This window comes from Paroedura picta, chromosome 1 (genome assembly GCF_049243985.1).
Source record: "Paroedura picta isolate Pp20150507F chromosome 1, Ppicta_v3.0, whole genome shotgun sequence".
Classification (NCBI taxonomy): domain Eukaryota; kingdom Metazoa; phylum Chordata; class Lepidosauria; order Squamata; family Gekkonidae; genus Paroedura; species Paroedura picta.
Window position 1 is genome coordinate 53,407,792 of NC_135369.1, and position 16,576 is coordinate 53,424,367.

The 16,576-nt window shown below is 43.2% G+C and overlaps 1 protein-coding gene across 5 annotated transcripts in view; it reads left to right on the forward strand.

Annotated features, from left to right (window-relative positions):
* Positions 1-709: 709 nt before the first annotated feature.
* Positions 710-16,576, forward strand: part of RCOR3 (REST corepressor 3) — a 34,622-nt gene continuing 18,755 nt past the window's right edge. For 2 of the 5 annotated variants that reach the window (XM_077338523.1, XM_077338515.1), the window contains exons 1-4: positions 710-1,018; positions 1,959-2,015; positions 8,263-8,340; positions 15,961-16,013. In XM_077338523.1, coding sequence (XP_077194638.1) covers positions 853-1,018; positions 1,959-2,015; positions 8,263-8,340; positions 15,961-16,013 — 354 coding nt within the window. In that variant the 5' untranslated portion in view covers positions 710-852. Of the gene's footprint in view, positions 1,019-1,958; positions 2,016-6,081; positions 6,128-8,262; positions 8,341-14,308; positions 14,406-15,960; positions 16,014-16,576 lie in introns of those variants that run through there. The other 3 variants (XM_077338498.1, XM_077338488.1, XM_077338507.1) reach the window with 3 other exon arrangements.

Consider the following 16,576-nt stretch of genomic DNA (forward strand, 5'->3'; position numbering starts at 1 on the left):
AGAGTGTTTAGATTCAGGTGGGTAGTCGTGTTGGTCTGATATAGAACAAAATTTAGAGTCCACTGGCACCTTTAAGACCAACAAAGTTTTATTCAAGGTGTGCGCTTCTCTGTGCAGGCACACTTCCTCAGACAATGGAACACTGAGAGTTGAGTTATCCCTTTATCCCTGGAAAAGTCGTTCCGTTTCCTTCTCGCGTCAACTGTTAGCGTGCATACACAACACCAGCCACGGTTTTATAGTGGGGAACAGAAATTCGGTTCCAGCGAAGCCCCCCCCCCCCCAGCCTACCCGCCCTGCAAAAATACAGCTGTCAGCTTAAGAGGTACTCGACAGAGAGACCTACAGCAGGACACCCATGCTCACGAGGGGACTGCTGCTCCTTTCCTCTCCCTCCCTCCCTCCGGCCAAAAAGAGTGGCCTGACTTAGGTAGAAGCCTCCGGTCCTCACACTCTGCGTGCAATGCCCAGCCATCCTTCCGCCGCCACCAGCAGTGCGATAGTCCCCCTTCGACCCGCGACGACCGCGCGCGCTCTCGCCGACAGCGGAAAGGCCGGCCTGCGCCAGCCGAGGCGCGGCAAAGCGAGAGTTGCACACAGGCGCCGGGGCCTGCACCGTTCAACGTGCGAGACTAGATCCGGCTGGGCCGGCGCGGAGGGATCCCCGACCCGTGGGCGGAGGAGGGGAGCAGAAGAGGGGTGGGGGAGAAGGGAGGAGGCGCCGGCGCCGCGGCGGCCAGAGCCGCGGGGGGGCGGGGGAAAGGGGCACCAACATGGCGGCTCCATATTAACTTCCCCCCCCGTTCGGCGGCCGCTGCCACCGTCCGCCGCCCCCTCGCCCCGGCTGCCGTCATGCCGGGCATGATGGAGAAGGGAGCCGAGCTCCTGGGGGGCGGCAAGAGTAGGACGGCCCCCAACGGCACCAAGAACGGCGGCAGCCCCGGTTCCAACGGGCATTTTTCCGAGGCGGAGAGCAGCGGCGGCGGCGGCGGCGGCGGCGACAGCGGTGACGAGCACGGTGCGAGCTTTCTCTCGTCTTGTCGACAGGGTCGCGTTGGGCCTAGGCTCGCCACTGCGCGCTGGCTGGCTGGCTGGCTGGCTGGCTGCGACTGCATGGGGCGCGTGTGTTGCGCGCGTGCAAAAAGTGTGGCGAGAGGGAGCGCGCGAGAGAGGCTTGGCGGAGGGAGGGAGAGGGAAGTGTGAACGTGTATATGTGTGTCTCTGTGTGTATGTATGTGCATGGGAGAGGGCGCGTGCGCGAGAGCGGCGGGGTGCATGGCTGACCATACGTCCGTCCGCCCGTCCCGAGGGAGGAGGGTGTGTGTTTTCTCAATGGGCACATGTGTAATACACCCGCAGCCCAGGCAGACACTGCATTGCATTCTAGGGTGTGTGTAGAAGACGTATAGGAAAGCCTTGAAAATCATTACGCTGTGTGCAAACAGCTGTGCGCGCAGGTCTAGTGACGTGCAGCGCTGTGAATCTTGACTGTTTGATGTCTGCCTCTGTGTTAGAGGCACGCTCCTGAGTTCACCCAAGCGATACAGTGCAACATCAGAACAATAAAGCACAGGAAATGTTTTTGTAGAGCCGCGTGGACTTCTCACCCTCCCCTTTTAAATGTTCTTTTGGATAATTGTCACTTTTTGGAAATTATTGCCTACCTAAATCTGTGAAGAGGAAGTAGGTTTTTCTTTTTCCGGTGTGTGTGGGGCGTCTTTTCTCTTTCTCTTCACACTTGTTCCAAGGGGTGATGGTTTGAGACTATGACAATAGCCAGTTTCGCATGCAGTTTTTACATTGGTGGTCTTTTGTTGGATTTATTGTGTTGATCTGACCTATATCACTGAATCTACACAGATATATTGTTTAAAGATTACACTTCCATCACTGAAGAGAGAGGCGTCTTCTCCCCACCGCCCCTCTAAGAGATGCATTTCTTTTTTCTTCCATTGCAGATGTAGGAATGAGGGTCGGAGCAGACTATCAAGCTCGCATCCCTGACTTTGATCCTGGTAAATAGCTTGATTATTATTATAATAATAAAACCTCATGTCTTGTTGCTCTTTTTAAAAATGGGGGGGGGGTTATTGCATGTAATGATTATGCTGAGATGGTGAATGAGCTTGCATTTAGTTGAAACGGTGTGTGACTTGCATTTGTGAAGGTTAAAGGTGTGGGATTTTCCTTCCGCTTTTGCCCTCAAGGCTTTGTGCTTTTTATTTGTGGTTACTGAAGCGCTGCAGAATAAATTTTTTGCTTTTTGGAGGCCGATGGAGAAAGGCCTCAGATGAATGGAGAAGAATAGGGGGGAGGAAATGGGATGCTATGTTTTTTTTTTTAACTTACTTGTGCTGTATCTGCAGTATAATGGTGAGGATATTTTATTCTGGTAGATAATGCCTGCACTGACAGTTCATATAGGGGCTTGATTGATTGTCCCGTACATTAGAATGTGAGACATTGACATTCTGGTATGTAGATAATGCTTATATTAAGTATATATGGCGTAATACAACAGAGTGACTTCCGCTCCTTAATATTGGTTTGTCAACCTTGATTTGCAGTTTCACATCAGAGCATTATTTTCTGAACATCTCACTTATTGCTGTGGCCACAAGGAAGCACTGTTGGTTCTCTTGTTCTGAGACCTGTTCCCCATATCTCAGTTGATTTGTGCTATAGTAGTGATGCTATTCTGGCTTTCCAGAAGTTGGAGCTTCTTTCAGTAGGGATTTTACCTATATTATGAATTTCTTACCTTGAAGAGAAACTTCTCTTTAAGGGTTATCCCATTTTAATAACATGGGCTCTAGGATCAATCTGTACAATGAAACAGGTTTGTTCTATTGCACATGTCATGTAAGTTAATACAGTGTTGTGGTTTTCATCTTGATTGACTGTATGTAGGGTCATGTGCATAGACTATCAGAAATTATTATACTGAATATAAGTATGTTGGATTTTTCTTTCTCTTTATTGATAGTGTGAGGACATTTTGTTTTTTTCATGTGATCAAGATAAATTATCACAACAAAATGGGAAATAGAAAATCCACTAAAAGTAATTAGTTTTTGAAACTATTAGATGGCAAAGTAATATTAACTGTATCGATAAACATAAATATAAATTGAACAATGAAAAATTCCAGTGTTTTAAAAAAGCTGTCTATTTTGACTTGGTGACTTGTCTTTCAAAACCCACAAAATATTTTGAAACTCATTGTTTAGATTATGGCTCAGTCCATATTTTCAGAGCTTTTCAAGACATGATGAATCATGACCAAAAGGGGAAAATAATCATGTCATATAGATTGTATGTAAATTGACCCTGCTGTTAGGGCAGTATGTTTGAAAATAGAATTGGCTAGTATATGCAAAAAAATAGCATTGGAGAGCTTTTAATGCTGAAATATAAGCCATTTTGTTCTTCAAACAAATGGACTGTCATTCATGTATTTAAAAAGAGTACCTGAAGACACAATTGTATACTTCAGGCACAGTTGTACAGACTAAGGATCCAGCTGTAGTGCCACTGAGGTTTGTGCTACTGCAACTGGAGCAGGACCCTACATTTGATTAGTAAACTAGAACTATCTATAAAAATAGAAACATGAATGGTACTTGTGCCATGCACTTGGGGTTGATCTAGTGTTGCCAGCCCAAGATTGACAAATGGTGAGAGACTTACCTGTGGGAAGAGACCCTCTCTAGTTCGCACCACAATATCTTGGATAGTGATACATTTATTTGTATATAGCCATAGGCCTTTACAAAATAGAAAATACAAATTTATAAACAATAAAATAGAATAAAAGAACTGTATAAAATATATCTTGGATGACACAGTGCCATCACTTCTGGTGCCCCCAGAAGTTACATCATCACATAGGGGTGTTGCTGTGGTGGTTGCCTTAAAACCAAAGAGTTTGGGATAGGTGCTATAGCATTGCCCCTGCAAGGTGCTGTCATATGCATGTTGTGCCAGAAGCACCAAACACTGTGCTGCTGGCAGTCTCCCCCTCCATTTCCCCTGACTAGTGCCAGGGGGAGAGGCCTAGTGGTGGGAGCATTCTGTGAGACTTGACAAGCCCTACCTTGGTCTAACGGTCAGTAGAATGTTACATGCACAAATGTATGTAAACGAGGGCTGAAAATAGGAATTATGGAGATAGTTGTTCAATCCCTGATCTGGTTACATGTCACCTTTGGCCATTGTGTAAGAAGTGTGTGTAAAGTGCTGTCAAGGCCAGTTCATGATGACCCCATAGAATTGTCAAGGCAAGAGATAAACAGGTGTCTTGTCATTGCCTTCCTCTGCATATTGCCATTGCCTTCCCCTGGAATTCCTGGGTTGTCTCTCATACAAGTAGTAACCAGGGCCAGTTTAAATTCTGAGATAAAAACACATATTTATTTGAATTAATTAAAACAATTCTACACTTTTTACTATATATTTACCTGATTCAATTTCAGTGTCTGAGGGGGATTTGTTCTTAGGTAGATGGATCTTCCTTCTATATTCCTGCAGATTTTTCCCCAGAAAGGGGTCTCATAGATATGTTCCCAGCCTCAGCCATAGGCCTGGCCAAATAGCTCTGTCTTACAGGCCTTTTGAAACCGATTAAGGTCCCACAGGACCCTGATCTCAGCCAGAGGACATCCATTGTGGCTGAATTCAGCTTCAGCCAACTCTGCTTGAGCCAGTCCACCACAGCCTAGGCATCTGGCTAGGTTGTCTGTGGGTGTAGACAGTTGGTCAGCTATTAACAGAAATAGCTGGGTGTCATCCACATAATAGTGGATAGTCCACCCACTCCAAAACTCTGGATCAGCTGGACAAGGGGGCGCACATAGATGTTAAATGACATCAGGGAGAGATTCGAATGGGTAGCTGTGTTGGTCTGAAGTAGCAAAATTAAATCAGAGTCCAGTAGTACCTTTAAGACAAACAATAACATTATTATTGTTGTTGTTGTTGAATAAATAAATCTTTGTTGGTCTTAAAGGTGCTATTGGACTCTGATTTTATTGAACATCAGGGAGAGTATTGCTTCTTGCAGGATCCCACAATTCAGAGCCGAACGCTGGGAGGTGGTCCTGCATAGTGCCACCCTCTGTCCCCATCTGTGAAGAAAGGACTGAAACCACTGAAAGGCCATGCCGCTGTCCAGACATCCAGGCCAGGTGTCTGGCCTCTCCCAACCCCCTCCCCCCCGCCTGCAAGAAGAAGACCAAGAGAAAACAACCAGCCATGCCAACCCCAGTGCCCCCGGGGACAGGGCACAGCTCCAGCCATCCCTGCTGACACTGGTAGTCACATGCCCCCTCCCCCACCAAACAATAGACCTGTGGGTGGAGCACGACTTGGCAGAGGAAGGTTGATTCAAGCACAAGAGCTTCCAGCTGGCTCCTCAACCTTGGAAAGAAGTGGAAAGGGAGTGAGGTGAGAGACCTGGTCCGGCATGGAGGCAGGCACGCAGCTCCTGGCTGCATGCCTGGGAAAGTTGGAAGTTAGCATCTTGTAACCAGGATGTCAGAGCACAGGGTGGGGTTAATGAAACCTCAAGGGAGGAAGGACAAGAGAAGAGAGAGGTCAGAGATAGGAGAAGGGAGAGGAGACATGCACAAGGTGGGTGTGAAGCAGGGAGAAGAGGAGATGAGGGAATGAAGAATGAACAGGAAAGGAGAGGAACAGAGACCCAGGAAAAGGGATGTCCTCAGCAGAGCACAGGTAGAAGTTGAGGGCTGTGGACAACTCCTGACGGAGACAGACAAGACAGAGGGGGAAGGAGAGTAGCTCCTCTGAGGAGTCCCAACAGCTCAGGGGACAGCAACAAGGCTCACCCCCACTCTCAGCGATTGTTGTGCTATAGATCCCTCTTAAGTCTCCCACAGATGTGAGCCCATTACCTCTTAATTTATATCTGGTTTTCCTTCTCATGATGACAGCATTTTTCTTGGTAAATCTGGGACTAGTGCTAATTTGTTTTCATGACAGGTAGCATTCATGTTGTTAATTACAAGAAAACCGAATAACACCCCCTTCCTCCTTTCATTGAGGTCTTCTTATGATATACAGGTCTGTTGATACACCTAGAGATATAAAATTTCCAGACATTTTGAAGGTATGGAACATGGAAAATGATTTGTACATTTGTGGGAAATGAAAAATTTGAAATGTATGCAATACTGTTTACTATGATAACTTCCTTAACTGCTTTCTAACGTAAAATGCATTATTTCTACCTTACCATATAAAATTGTACTCTCAGGCATATTAATGAAATCTAAACATATAAATGCCATATATCATTGAAATCATTCTGTAATATATTACCATAAGTATGCTGTATTAATTGTGAACAAAATAAGTCTAATTTACAAAAAAACATATTCCTAAAAATATTATATATGCATGTAATTCACATGAATTAACATTATTTGCTTTCCTTTCCCCACTTATCAGAAGCGCTTCCATACAGTACTAAGTGGTATGAAAAGAGCAACTAGATTCAAGTTCAGTACTGCCTTAGAGACCAACAAGATTTTAGGAGTAAAGGTTTTTGAGAGATACCTGACAAAGTGAACTTTGTTTCTTGAAAGGTGATACCATGAAAATCATGTTGATCTTTCGGCTGCTATTGGGCTCAAATCTCTGAAACACTATTTATTTTATTTATTTTTGTATATCCCGCCACTCTCAGCAAGCTGGCTTGCAGCAGGTTACATATAAAACCCCATAAAACAGCAATATAAAGCCAGTCTCCCATTACAATTAGTCCCCAACCCAATGGCAGGTAAAAATAAACACAAAATCCTACCCTCCCAGTCCCAGGAGTTTACAGCCTTGTCCTGGTGGTAGATCTACTGTAACCTCTATGGCAATCACCATGGAGGAAGGAAGGAGTGGGTGGGCAGGATCGTCCAGCCCTAGCCTTGACCAAAAGCCTGGCAAAAGAGCTCTGTTTTCAGGCCCTATGGAATTGTGACAGTTCCGGCAGGGCCCTCAGCTCTTCTGGGAGCTCTTTCCACCAGGCAGGGGGCCAGAACCAAAAAGGCCCTGGCCCTGGTTGAGGCAAAGCCCTGTGGGGGGCATAGGAAGATAGGTTGTCCCTCAGGTATGTCAGGCCCAGACTGCAGATGGCCTTAAATGTAAGTACCAGTACCTTGAACTTGATCTGGAACACCACTGATAACCAGTGCAGCTGCTTTAGCTTATTATGGGCTTTCCCAGATGTTTCCTGGCATGCTCATTTTGTACCAACTGTAATTTCCAGGTTAGGCTGAAGGGTAGGCCTCTGTAGACTGAGTTACAGAAATCTAGACTGGAGGGGACAATTGCATGGATCACTCTGGCCAGGTTTTCTAGGGACAGATAGGGCACTAGTAACCGCGCTTGGCAAAGATGGAAAAACACCATCTGGGCTACTCTGGTGAGCTGCATCTCCAAAGACAAGGAGGTGTCGAAGATCACTCCTAAGTTCCTGGCCGAGGGGCAAAATTTTCCATTGTACCCTGCCTAGGCAGGGAAGACGCACTTCCTGATCTGGCCCTTTCCAACCCAGCCAAAGGACCTCTGTCTTGGAAGGGTTGAGTATGGAAAGGAATGCCTTGCTTATTTAAGTTATCCAAGTTATCTTCAAAGGAAGATACGTGAAGTGTATAATAATGTCCAAAGATTCAAGACTTGTTTTTTTCAGCATATTTTACTGTTATTTATATATATTTACATAGAAGATCGCTCAGGTTTGTTCTACAAGTCATTTTTCTAAGACTATTTTCTTCAATAAAAGTAGTACTTCTACTTAGTAATTCAGAATAAGCCAGTTGTAGCATTTGCAATTTCCAGTGTTCACACAATTAATACTCTTTTTATATATAGCTTTAGTTTTCAAAAAATAATGGCTGAATTTATTCCAAGTGATTTTTTCCATGATACAGATGGGAAATAACTATACTTTCCAATTAAGAGGCATGTGAGATTGTATTGATTGTACCAAGGCCTTCTCTTCAAAAAGCAAAATTATTATTCTGATAAGACTTTGACACTTATGGCTCAAACAGAAGGTAAATCTTGGCCTCTGTTTTATAAACCAAAGTTTAACTAACAGTCTGTTAATTCTCAGTCTTCTGTTCCAAAGATCAGAGAGATTTTTGTTAGTTACATGCTATCAGCGACCTAGAGATTAGTGTTACTCACTTCTTATATGTAACTGTACTGCTTTTACTTTCTTTGAATTAAATGCTCTTTTTTTTCTAGGAGCTACAAAATACACAGATAAAGACAATGGAGGGATGCTTGTGTGGTCTCCGTATCATAGTATTGCAGATGCCAAGTGTAAGTTCTGTTCATGAAACAATATTCTGGTAATTATCATGTATGATGGTAACTTTACATTTTTCAAAATTGCTACAAAGAAAGAACCTTCTGATTAGAGTTAATGTGAGCCCATATAGATATGATAAAATGCTTCTGCATGCAGGCTTTGAGAAGATATGGTATAAATGATCTGGAAAACCTTGATCAGTCAGCCATATGTACAGAGATGTTGGATGGAAAATTCTCTGAAAATTTTTCTAGTGCCTTATATGTTTCCATTTCTAAAGACTAGTTATTTTATAAAACTAACTAGTCTTAAAGGCTGTTGCATCCAGGAATGCATTGGGCGGTAGTGGGCTGCCGCTGCCCTACCTTCCGTTCTGGCTGGCACGCAACGGTTAACCTGGTCCTCGTGCAAGTCGGCCTGCCAGCGGCTGGGTTAATTTGCAATGGAGACAGGGCACAGCAAGAGCACCCTTCTCAACGCCCAGGCAGCATCTGGCTGTGAGGCTGGCTAAGCGTGTCAGAGCAAGCTTCTGGAGGTGGGTGTTCCAGGGGCTGGCCCAATCCAGGGGTGCCCAGCCTTGCTGGGCACGCCCAGCTTTGTCTGTGCAGGGGGAAGCACAGGCCGGACACGTGGGTTTGTCCCGGACAGCGCACCGCCTAAAGAAGGTTTTCACAAATATTAGAGCTACTAATAGTTAGGATAATGAATGGATGCATTGCCAGTTCAGTGTTAGGCATGTTCAGCAATTTCAGAGTTGTAATTAATGTTTTTCAGGTTATACCTAGGAAGTGTGCAAGAAATTCCAGCTGTGTTTTTTGTGGATTGAGGTTAAAATAATAAAAACACATAATAATTCAAATGAAAAATCGTTTTCCTTTTTGGCTGGGCAAATCAAAATCAAAGCTAAAATTGTTATCTGTATGTCTCCTCTTACATCAAGGTTGCTTGATGGCCCTGGAAGGGCTTTCCGAATGTATGGGAGTTAATTTTTTATATATTAAAAAAAATGGTTAAACATTTATTGGGTGATATGATCATATATGGTAATGTCAACCCATCTACATCCTTCCAAAATAGCCAATGATGGGCCTTGAGGGAGTGGAAATGGAAAGGGAATGTTTCAGGGATTTCTCAACAGTAAAAAAGTTGATAAAGGTTGTTTTACATAGTGGAAGGGATATTTTAATTACCACTTTGATTGCACAGCAGTGCGTGTGATAGTGAAGAGAGTGGCAGAAACTGAGGTGCCTCACAGTGCAATCCTACACAGAGTTACACCCATCCAGTCTGTTGAAGTCAATGGGTTTTATAAAGTGTCCGTGTGTTTAGGATCACACTGTCAGTAACATCTGCAGAGGAGAGTTAAATATTGTTGAAATGGATGAGTGGACAGCCACATTTAAGGCATATCACACTATTATGCTAAAATTAGTATTAGTAACTAAAATCATGACATCTGGTCCTCTCAATTCCTAGCAAATAGATGGGGAATAAATTGAGGTAGAGACAGATTTTATTTTCCTGGGCTCCAAGATCATTGCAGATAGGAACTGCAGCGAAGAAATTAAAAGACACTTGCTCCTGGGGAGGAAAGCTATGGCAAATCTAGACAGCATCCTAAAAAGTAGAGGCATCACCCTGCAGACTAAAGTGCACCAAGTCAAGGCTATGGTCTTCCCAGTTGCAATGTATGGCTGTGAAAGTTGGACCATAAGGAAGGCCGAGCGTCAAAGAATTGAGGCTTTTGAACTCTGGTGCTGGAGAAGACCCTTGTGAGCCTTTGGACTGCAAGGCGAACAAAGGCCAGATCCTAAAGATGAAACTCAAATACTTTGGCCACCTCATGAGAAGGAAGGACTCCCTGGAGAAGAGCCTAATGCTGGGAGCGATTGAGGGCAAAAGAAGAAGGGGACGACAGAGAATGAGGTGGCTGGATGGAGTCACTGAAGCAGTCGGTGCAAACTTAAATGGACTCCGGGGAATGGTAGAGGACAAGAAGGCCTGGAGGATCATTGTCCATGGGGTCATGATGGGTCGGACACAACTTTGCACCTAACAACAGCAACAACAACAAAAATCAGTATATCCAAAGGAATAAAGTGTAAACCACAAAGAACATCAAATACACAAAACTATACAAATTGAAAAAGTATACATATAATTTTATCAAAAGATCATATGAAAGTCACCAAGTACAATTTATAGAGGAGCAAATAACTACAAGAAAAAATCATAAAGCCCAGTTATGATCAAAGACAATGTGGACCACCCTAGTATAAGAAAAGTAATAAATTAATGGCAATTTATAATTTGTTGTTTTTTATTAATCTTTTAATTTTAGATATAAAAAGTGTAAGAAAAGAAAAACAGAGCATTTCCCCTACAATATTTCCTTCCCCTCTCCCACCTTCGAGTCTTTTCTTTACTTTTCTGGCCTTACTTCGCAAGAAGTCCCAAGTAGTAGCACCACTGCTCTCAAAATTCTTCATCTGGCCTTCCGTTTACCTTTGATGGAGCTTTGCCATCTTAGCCAATTTGGCAGGTTTGTCCAGCCAGTCATATACTGATGGAAGCACATGGCTTTCCAGTTTTTAGCTAGTACCAATCTCGCCGCTGTTGATTTACAATTTTACTTTGCATTCCAACTTCTCTTTTTTTCTGCCCTATAGAGTCGAAGTGTATGCTTGCAGCACAGACAGACACCAAAGCCTTTGGTTCTTTATATTCAAATAAAGACCTTATTCAGGTATAGGCTAATAAACAACAAATTATAAATTGGCGTTGCATTATTATTTTTCTTATACTATGGTGGTCCATATCATAACTGGGCTTTATGGTTTTTATTCTTGTAGTTATTTGCTCCTCTATATATTCCCATGCAAATGTGGATGTAAACAGGCTGAGCAGGGTCCTGTCAGGAGTTATGTATGCACTTTGTAATTGACTGTGAGGAGACTTCTTGTAAATTGTACTTGGTGACTTTCCTATGATCCTTTGATAAAATTGTATGTATACTTTTTCAATTTGTAAAGTTTTGTGTATTTGAGGTTCTTTGTGGTTTACACTTTATTCCTTCTGAATTTTGCCACAGGGTTCCCTGTTCTTTTGTTACTGTTGAAATTAGTATGTCAGCAGTTTGGGTGCCTTTGTTTTGTAGTGACAGTATTATAATCCTAAAATATAATTATATAGTAATATAATGGGGGGGTTGTTTTCAATAATTGGGAGCCTGTTTTAATGCATTTACTGCCTACCCCTAACCCTTTTTGATCTCAGCTCCTGCATAATTTGCCATCTGTCTCAAATTTCACTGGGACTGTTGGGATTGTTTCCAGTCTAAAGACAGCTCAAATTCTTGAATGAGTTCTCTATAATAATACTTTGTGTTTTAACACAAGGGCACTCACAAATCGGAACGATGTTGTGGATGGTGGGTATACAGAAACAGATGTACTTAAAGCTACTAGCTACTGAGGCTAAGAAATTAACAGACATGCTAAATTATAAAGCAAAAACTAATGAGAGGCTAAGATGAAGCTGTAAATTCAGCACCACTAATAAACTTAACCTAAGGCAAACCTAAATAAAACTGTCTTCAGCTGCCTTCTAAAGACTGAAAGTGGGGGGTTCTGGATGCACTTCCCTGGGGAAGTTATTCCATAATGGTGGATCTGCCTCTGAAAAGATCCTCTCTCTTATATCCACCAAACAATCTTTTTTTTTATTGATAGAACAGTAAAGAAGTCCTCTCTGTGTGATCCAAATTCCCAGGCAGGAACATATGGGAGAAGATGATCCTTCAGATACCCTGGACCCAAACCATATAGGGCTTTAAAGGCCAGAGCCAGTACTTTATCATCATACTTGGGCTCAGGAGTGGAATAGCAGCTAGTGCAATTGCTGTATTTATTTATTCACTGAATTTGTGTGCCGCTGTTCTCATTTGGGCTCACGGCAGATTAGGTAATAAAAGAATAAAAACACAATAAAACCCCCATAATAGCCTTAATACATTAAGACAACAGACAAAAGAAAACCAACTAGCAAACTCACCCCCTCGACCAGCCAGGGTCAACATTCTTACTGTCCTACTGATAGTGGGGAAAAGATCAATAGATGGCTACAATAGACGTGGGGGATCCCAGATTGGATGACGGGACCACGTCATGGCCAAACCGTATGCCTGGCGGAAGAGCTCTGTCTTGCAGGCCTTGCAGAAAGCTGACAACTCCAGCAGGGCACTTAGCTTTTCTGGGAGCTCATTCCACCAGGTTGGGGCCAGGACCAAAAAGGCCTGGCCCAGGTCGAGGCCAGGCGAGCGTCCTGAGGGCCCAGGACTACCAGTAAGTTCATACTCACAGAGCGAGGAGCCCTGTGGAAGGCATAAGCAAACAGGCGGTCCCGTAGATAAACAGGACCCAGATAGCTTGTTCCAATCAGCAGTCTAGCCACAGCATTCTTCACTAGCTGCAGCCTCCGCACACTCTTCAAGGGTAGTCCCAAGTAGAAAACATTGCAACAGTCTGGTCTAGATATTATTAAGACATAAACTGTTGCAATGCGTTCTACTTGGGATTACCCTTGAAGAATGTTTGGAGGCTGCAGCTAGTGAAGAATGCTGTGGCTAGATTTGATTGACCCAGCACTATCAGATGAAGCTGGGCAAAAACACTGTGAGCCATGGCAACCACCTGGTTTTCTAAGGTGATGACTGGATCAAATAATACTTTCAAGCTGGTTTATCAGGGGCAGTATTACCCTATCCAAAACAGGGGTCTCTAGTCTGCTTTGGTAGTTGTTGTTGCCATCAGGTCATAGTAACTTTGTGGTATTTTCAAGGCATGAGATGTACAGAGATGGTTTGTCGTTGCTTGTGTCTGTGTTCCAACCCTGGACTTTGTGGTCTCACAGCCAAATAATAACTAGAGCCAACCCTGATTAGCTTCCAAGATCTGATGAGATCAGGCTAGTTAGGTTATTTCTGCCTTTCTACTAACCCAGAGATCTGAAGTCCTTGATCTACCTTTCTGCTTACTAACCCAGGGTACCTTTACCTTGCAGTATGTATCAGAGTGAACGTATGCCTAATTTTTGCATTTTAATTATGTATGTTTATGACAGAGTTCACATTTGTAAGATTTTACCTGTCCTATGCTTGGTTCACATTACTTCCTTCAGATATGTTACTAGTCTCTTCCTGTGTCTTTAGTTGTAGTCTAGATTGGGTTACACAGAGCATTTTCTGTAGACTCCCTCTTGGACCTAAGGCTTCACCCTTGGCCAAACTGGTATAATATTATTATTGCTTGTATTTCTAGCTACTAATCCATCCATGTTCCAGTCTGACAGATACTAGTGCTCTGAACAGTTGGCAGAGTCATTTGGAATTAGCTATAAAATAGGTTGGGTAGTTGCAAACATCAAATGCTGTTACTGCATACAGTAACTACTTATGAGTATAAAATGCAATCATGGCATGGATTTGTAAACCTCTTGCATAGTTAGGGGTTAACCCCTCCTCCTCCAATATTCTCCAATTGCTAGCTGGAGCTCAAGTACCAGCTGGAGTCATCATGTGGTTTTTGTGCCCCTACATATAGCTGCTTCTTCCTTTCCTTGTCACCCACAGTTTAGTTGAAGGAGAGTATTCTTAATTGTAATGTTGACTGAAAAGCAAAGTAGTAGAGAGGAGCTGGTGAGTAATAAATATTTTGTTAAAATCAAAGACCCAAATGCCAGGAATCAAGAATCCTATCTTGTAACGCTAGCTCATAACAGAAACAAGCACAGGAAGTGTATGATTTGTTTATGAGTAGGTTACAACTCTTTGTAATGAGAAACTGGCAAGTTTCTTTAGCAAGTACAGTGCCTCCTGCCCACCAATTTCTCCTTTGTGCATGCTTCTTTACAAAATACAGATTTGTGGCAGTAAGGGAATTGCAAATAGTAGCAGGTGGTTTGTTTTGTTTTGGTATTTAGGTGACACTGGTTGGCATTGCTGTGATGTTCATCAGACATTTAAAAATGAGAAGGGATTCAAAGAGTGTGATTGTGTGGGACTCAGCTACAATTTCAAGTGAGCATCATGTCTAAACCAATGCAAATTTGTGTGACCACACATCTTATAGATGTCCCAATGTAGTGGCTGGGCCAAGAAGTATTTTCTGCTAGGCTTGGCATTACCAGAGTTGGCACTATTTTCATTGCCATATTGCTTACCCTATAATGTAAATTCAATGCATCCTTCTATAGATGGTACCAGCTTGCTCAATATTTTCCTTCACATTCTTCTGAGCAAGTGACCATCCAATTTGCTTGAAGCTTGCTTCATGACTTTATCAAACTTTGTATGTGGTTCTGCTAGTTATCCCCAGCTTTGTATTAGATCTCTGCCCTTCTTCCGACATACCAGAGGTGCAGAAGGGAGAAGGTTATACAAGATTCAGATTTGAATTTGCCTGAACAATTGAGAGCGAAACAGGGTATGAAAATAAATTATTAGAGTTGCAGCCCTGTTTATTTTATTCAAAGGATTTAGGCTCTAATCTGCTTTGGGGAGGAGGGAATAAGTAAGAATACCATCCTAGGCACAGTGGTACCATAGAAGTGGTAACCTAGAAGTCAATGTGCTTAGAAGAGTGTAACTCTCCTAAGTTTGAGTCTGGTGGCAGTCCTAAGACCAACAAAGTTTTATTCAAGGTACTAGCAAAAAAGCCTGTTGTACTTAAAAGTACAATGGGCTGAAGGAGCTCTTCCTTCCCCTACCATGAGCAGGACTTGCGAGGCCTGGAGAAACTGTGGTGGGCCTTTTTGGGGCAAGGGGAGTGCTGGCTGGCACTTCCTTCTTCCCTGCCCCCCACCCCAGGCAGCTCTGCAGAGGCCTGGCAAGGCTGGGGCTGGGGCTGCTCGGAGTGGGGGTGAGTGTTGGTAGGGGCTCCCTCCTTCCCCACTGGACCTGCAGTCCCAGGCCCTGCCCTCCTCCCTCTCAGCTCCCGCTGGCCTAGCTTATCGCAGACTGGCATTTCTTCCACAGGAAGAAGTTGGAGGGGGATGCAGCCAGGGGCTGGATCCTACCTGATTGGCCAGTTGTTGGATGGCCAACCAGGGATGAGACAGCCTACCAGATTGGCATTTAGGCGATGACTCTTCCCACCACCTCCTTCCCATTTTATTTATATTTTCAGATAAACTTGCGTACACATGCACATTTCTTAATATACTGTGAAGAAGCGTGCGTGCACACAAAATCTTATACCTTGAATAAAGCTCTATTGGCCTTAAAATGCCAGTGGACTCAAGCTTTGTTCTTCTGCTTCAAACCAACAAGACCACCCCCCTGAATCATTCTCCTTAGGGTAGCACTGTTAATTGTGTGCTGATTCAAACTTATTCAACAGCTGTGGAGGTGGTGTTAGAGATTTCCTGAAACATCTTCCATTCATGAATAGTAACTGTTATTTAGATGGCTACAGAATATGCTTTAGTGGACTCATCCATAAGTTAAAGGTAGTGAACAGGATAGGTTTTAGATGGCTGCTGGAAATTTTGACTGATGTTGAATATGAGTTATCCTAAACTGTTCCTGGAGTATATTGTCTAGGAAAAATAATTCTGGCATTGCTTTGTTGTAGTGGATGAATATATTGCAATAGCAAAGGAAAAACATGGCTACAATGTGGAACAGGTAAGATGAATAAATATCATTGGTATAAAATTGTGTTTAAAATGTAAGTGCTATAATTTCTGCCCAAAATTGTAAACAATATAACCAAAACTGTTAACAAAAACCCAACCCAATAAAATACACAGTGGAAAAACAGGCACATAGTGTTGGCTTAGGGCCTGCTTCCCCCACAAAAAATTCTGAATAACAGCAATTTTAACCTGTTTGAAGGGAAAAGAGGGAAAGGGGGGAAAGCCCATTGTACTTAAATATATCTCTCTAGGTATAAGGTTCATAACAGCTGCTACCAGTACAAAGGGCTTCATCTAATTTATTTATTTATTAAATAAATAAAATCTTCCATCTTCTTATGCAGCCCTACATTGGGACTGGACTTATGCAGACTGGATATTTGTTTTCTAGCTTAAACTCCAAAGGGGGCACCTTGTCACTTTCAAAGCTGGCACATGCACAGGATTACCACCCAACTAGGCTAAGTGCACTATGGCCCAATGTGACCAATTCGGCTTTGGCTACTATTACGGTGGTGCCATTCACTATAATGGGAATTTTGGCTTCTCTGC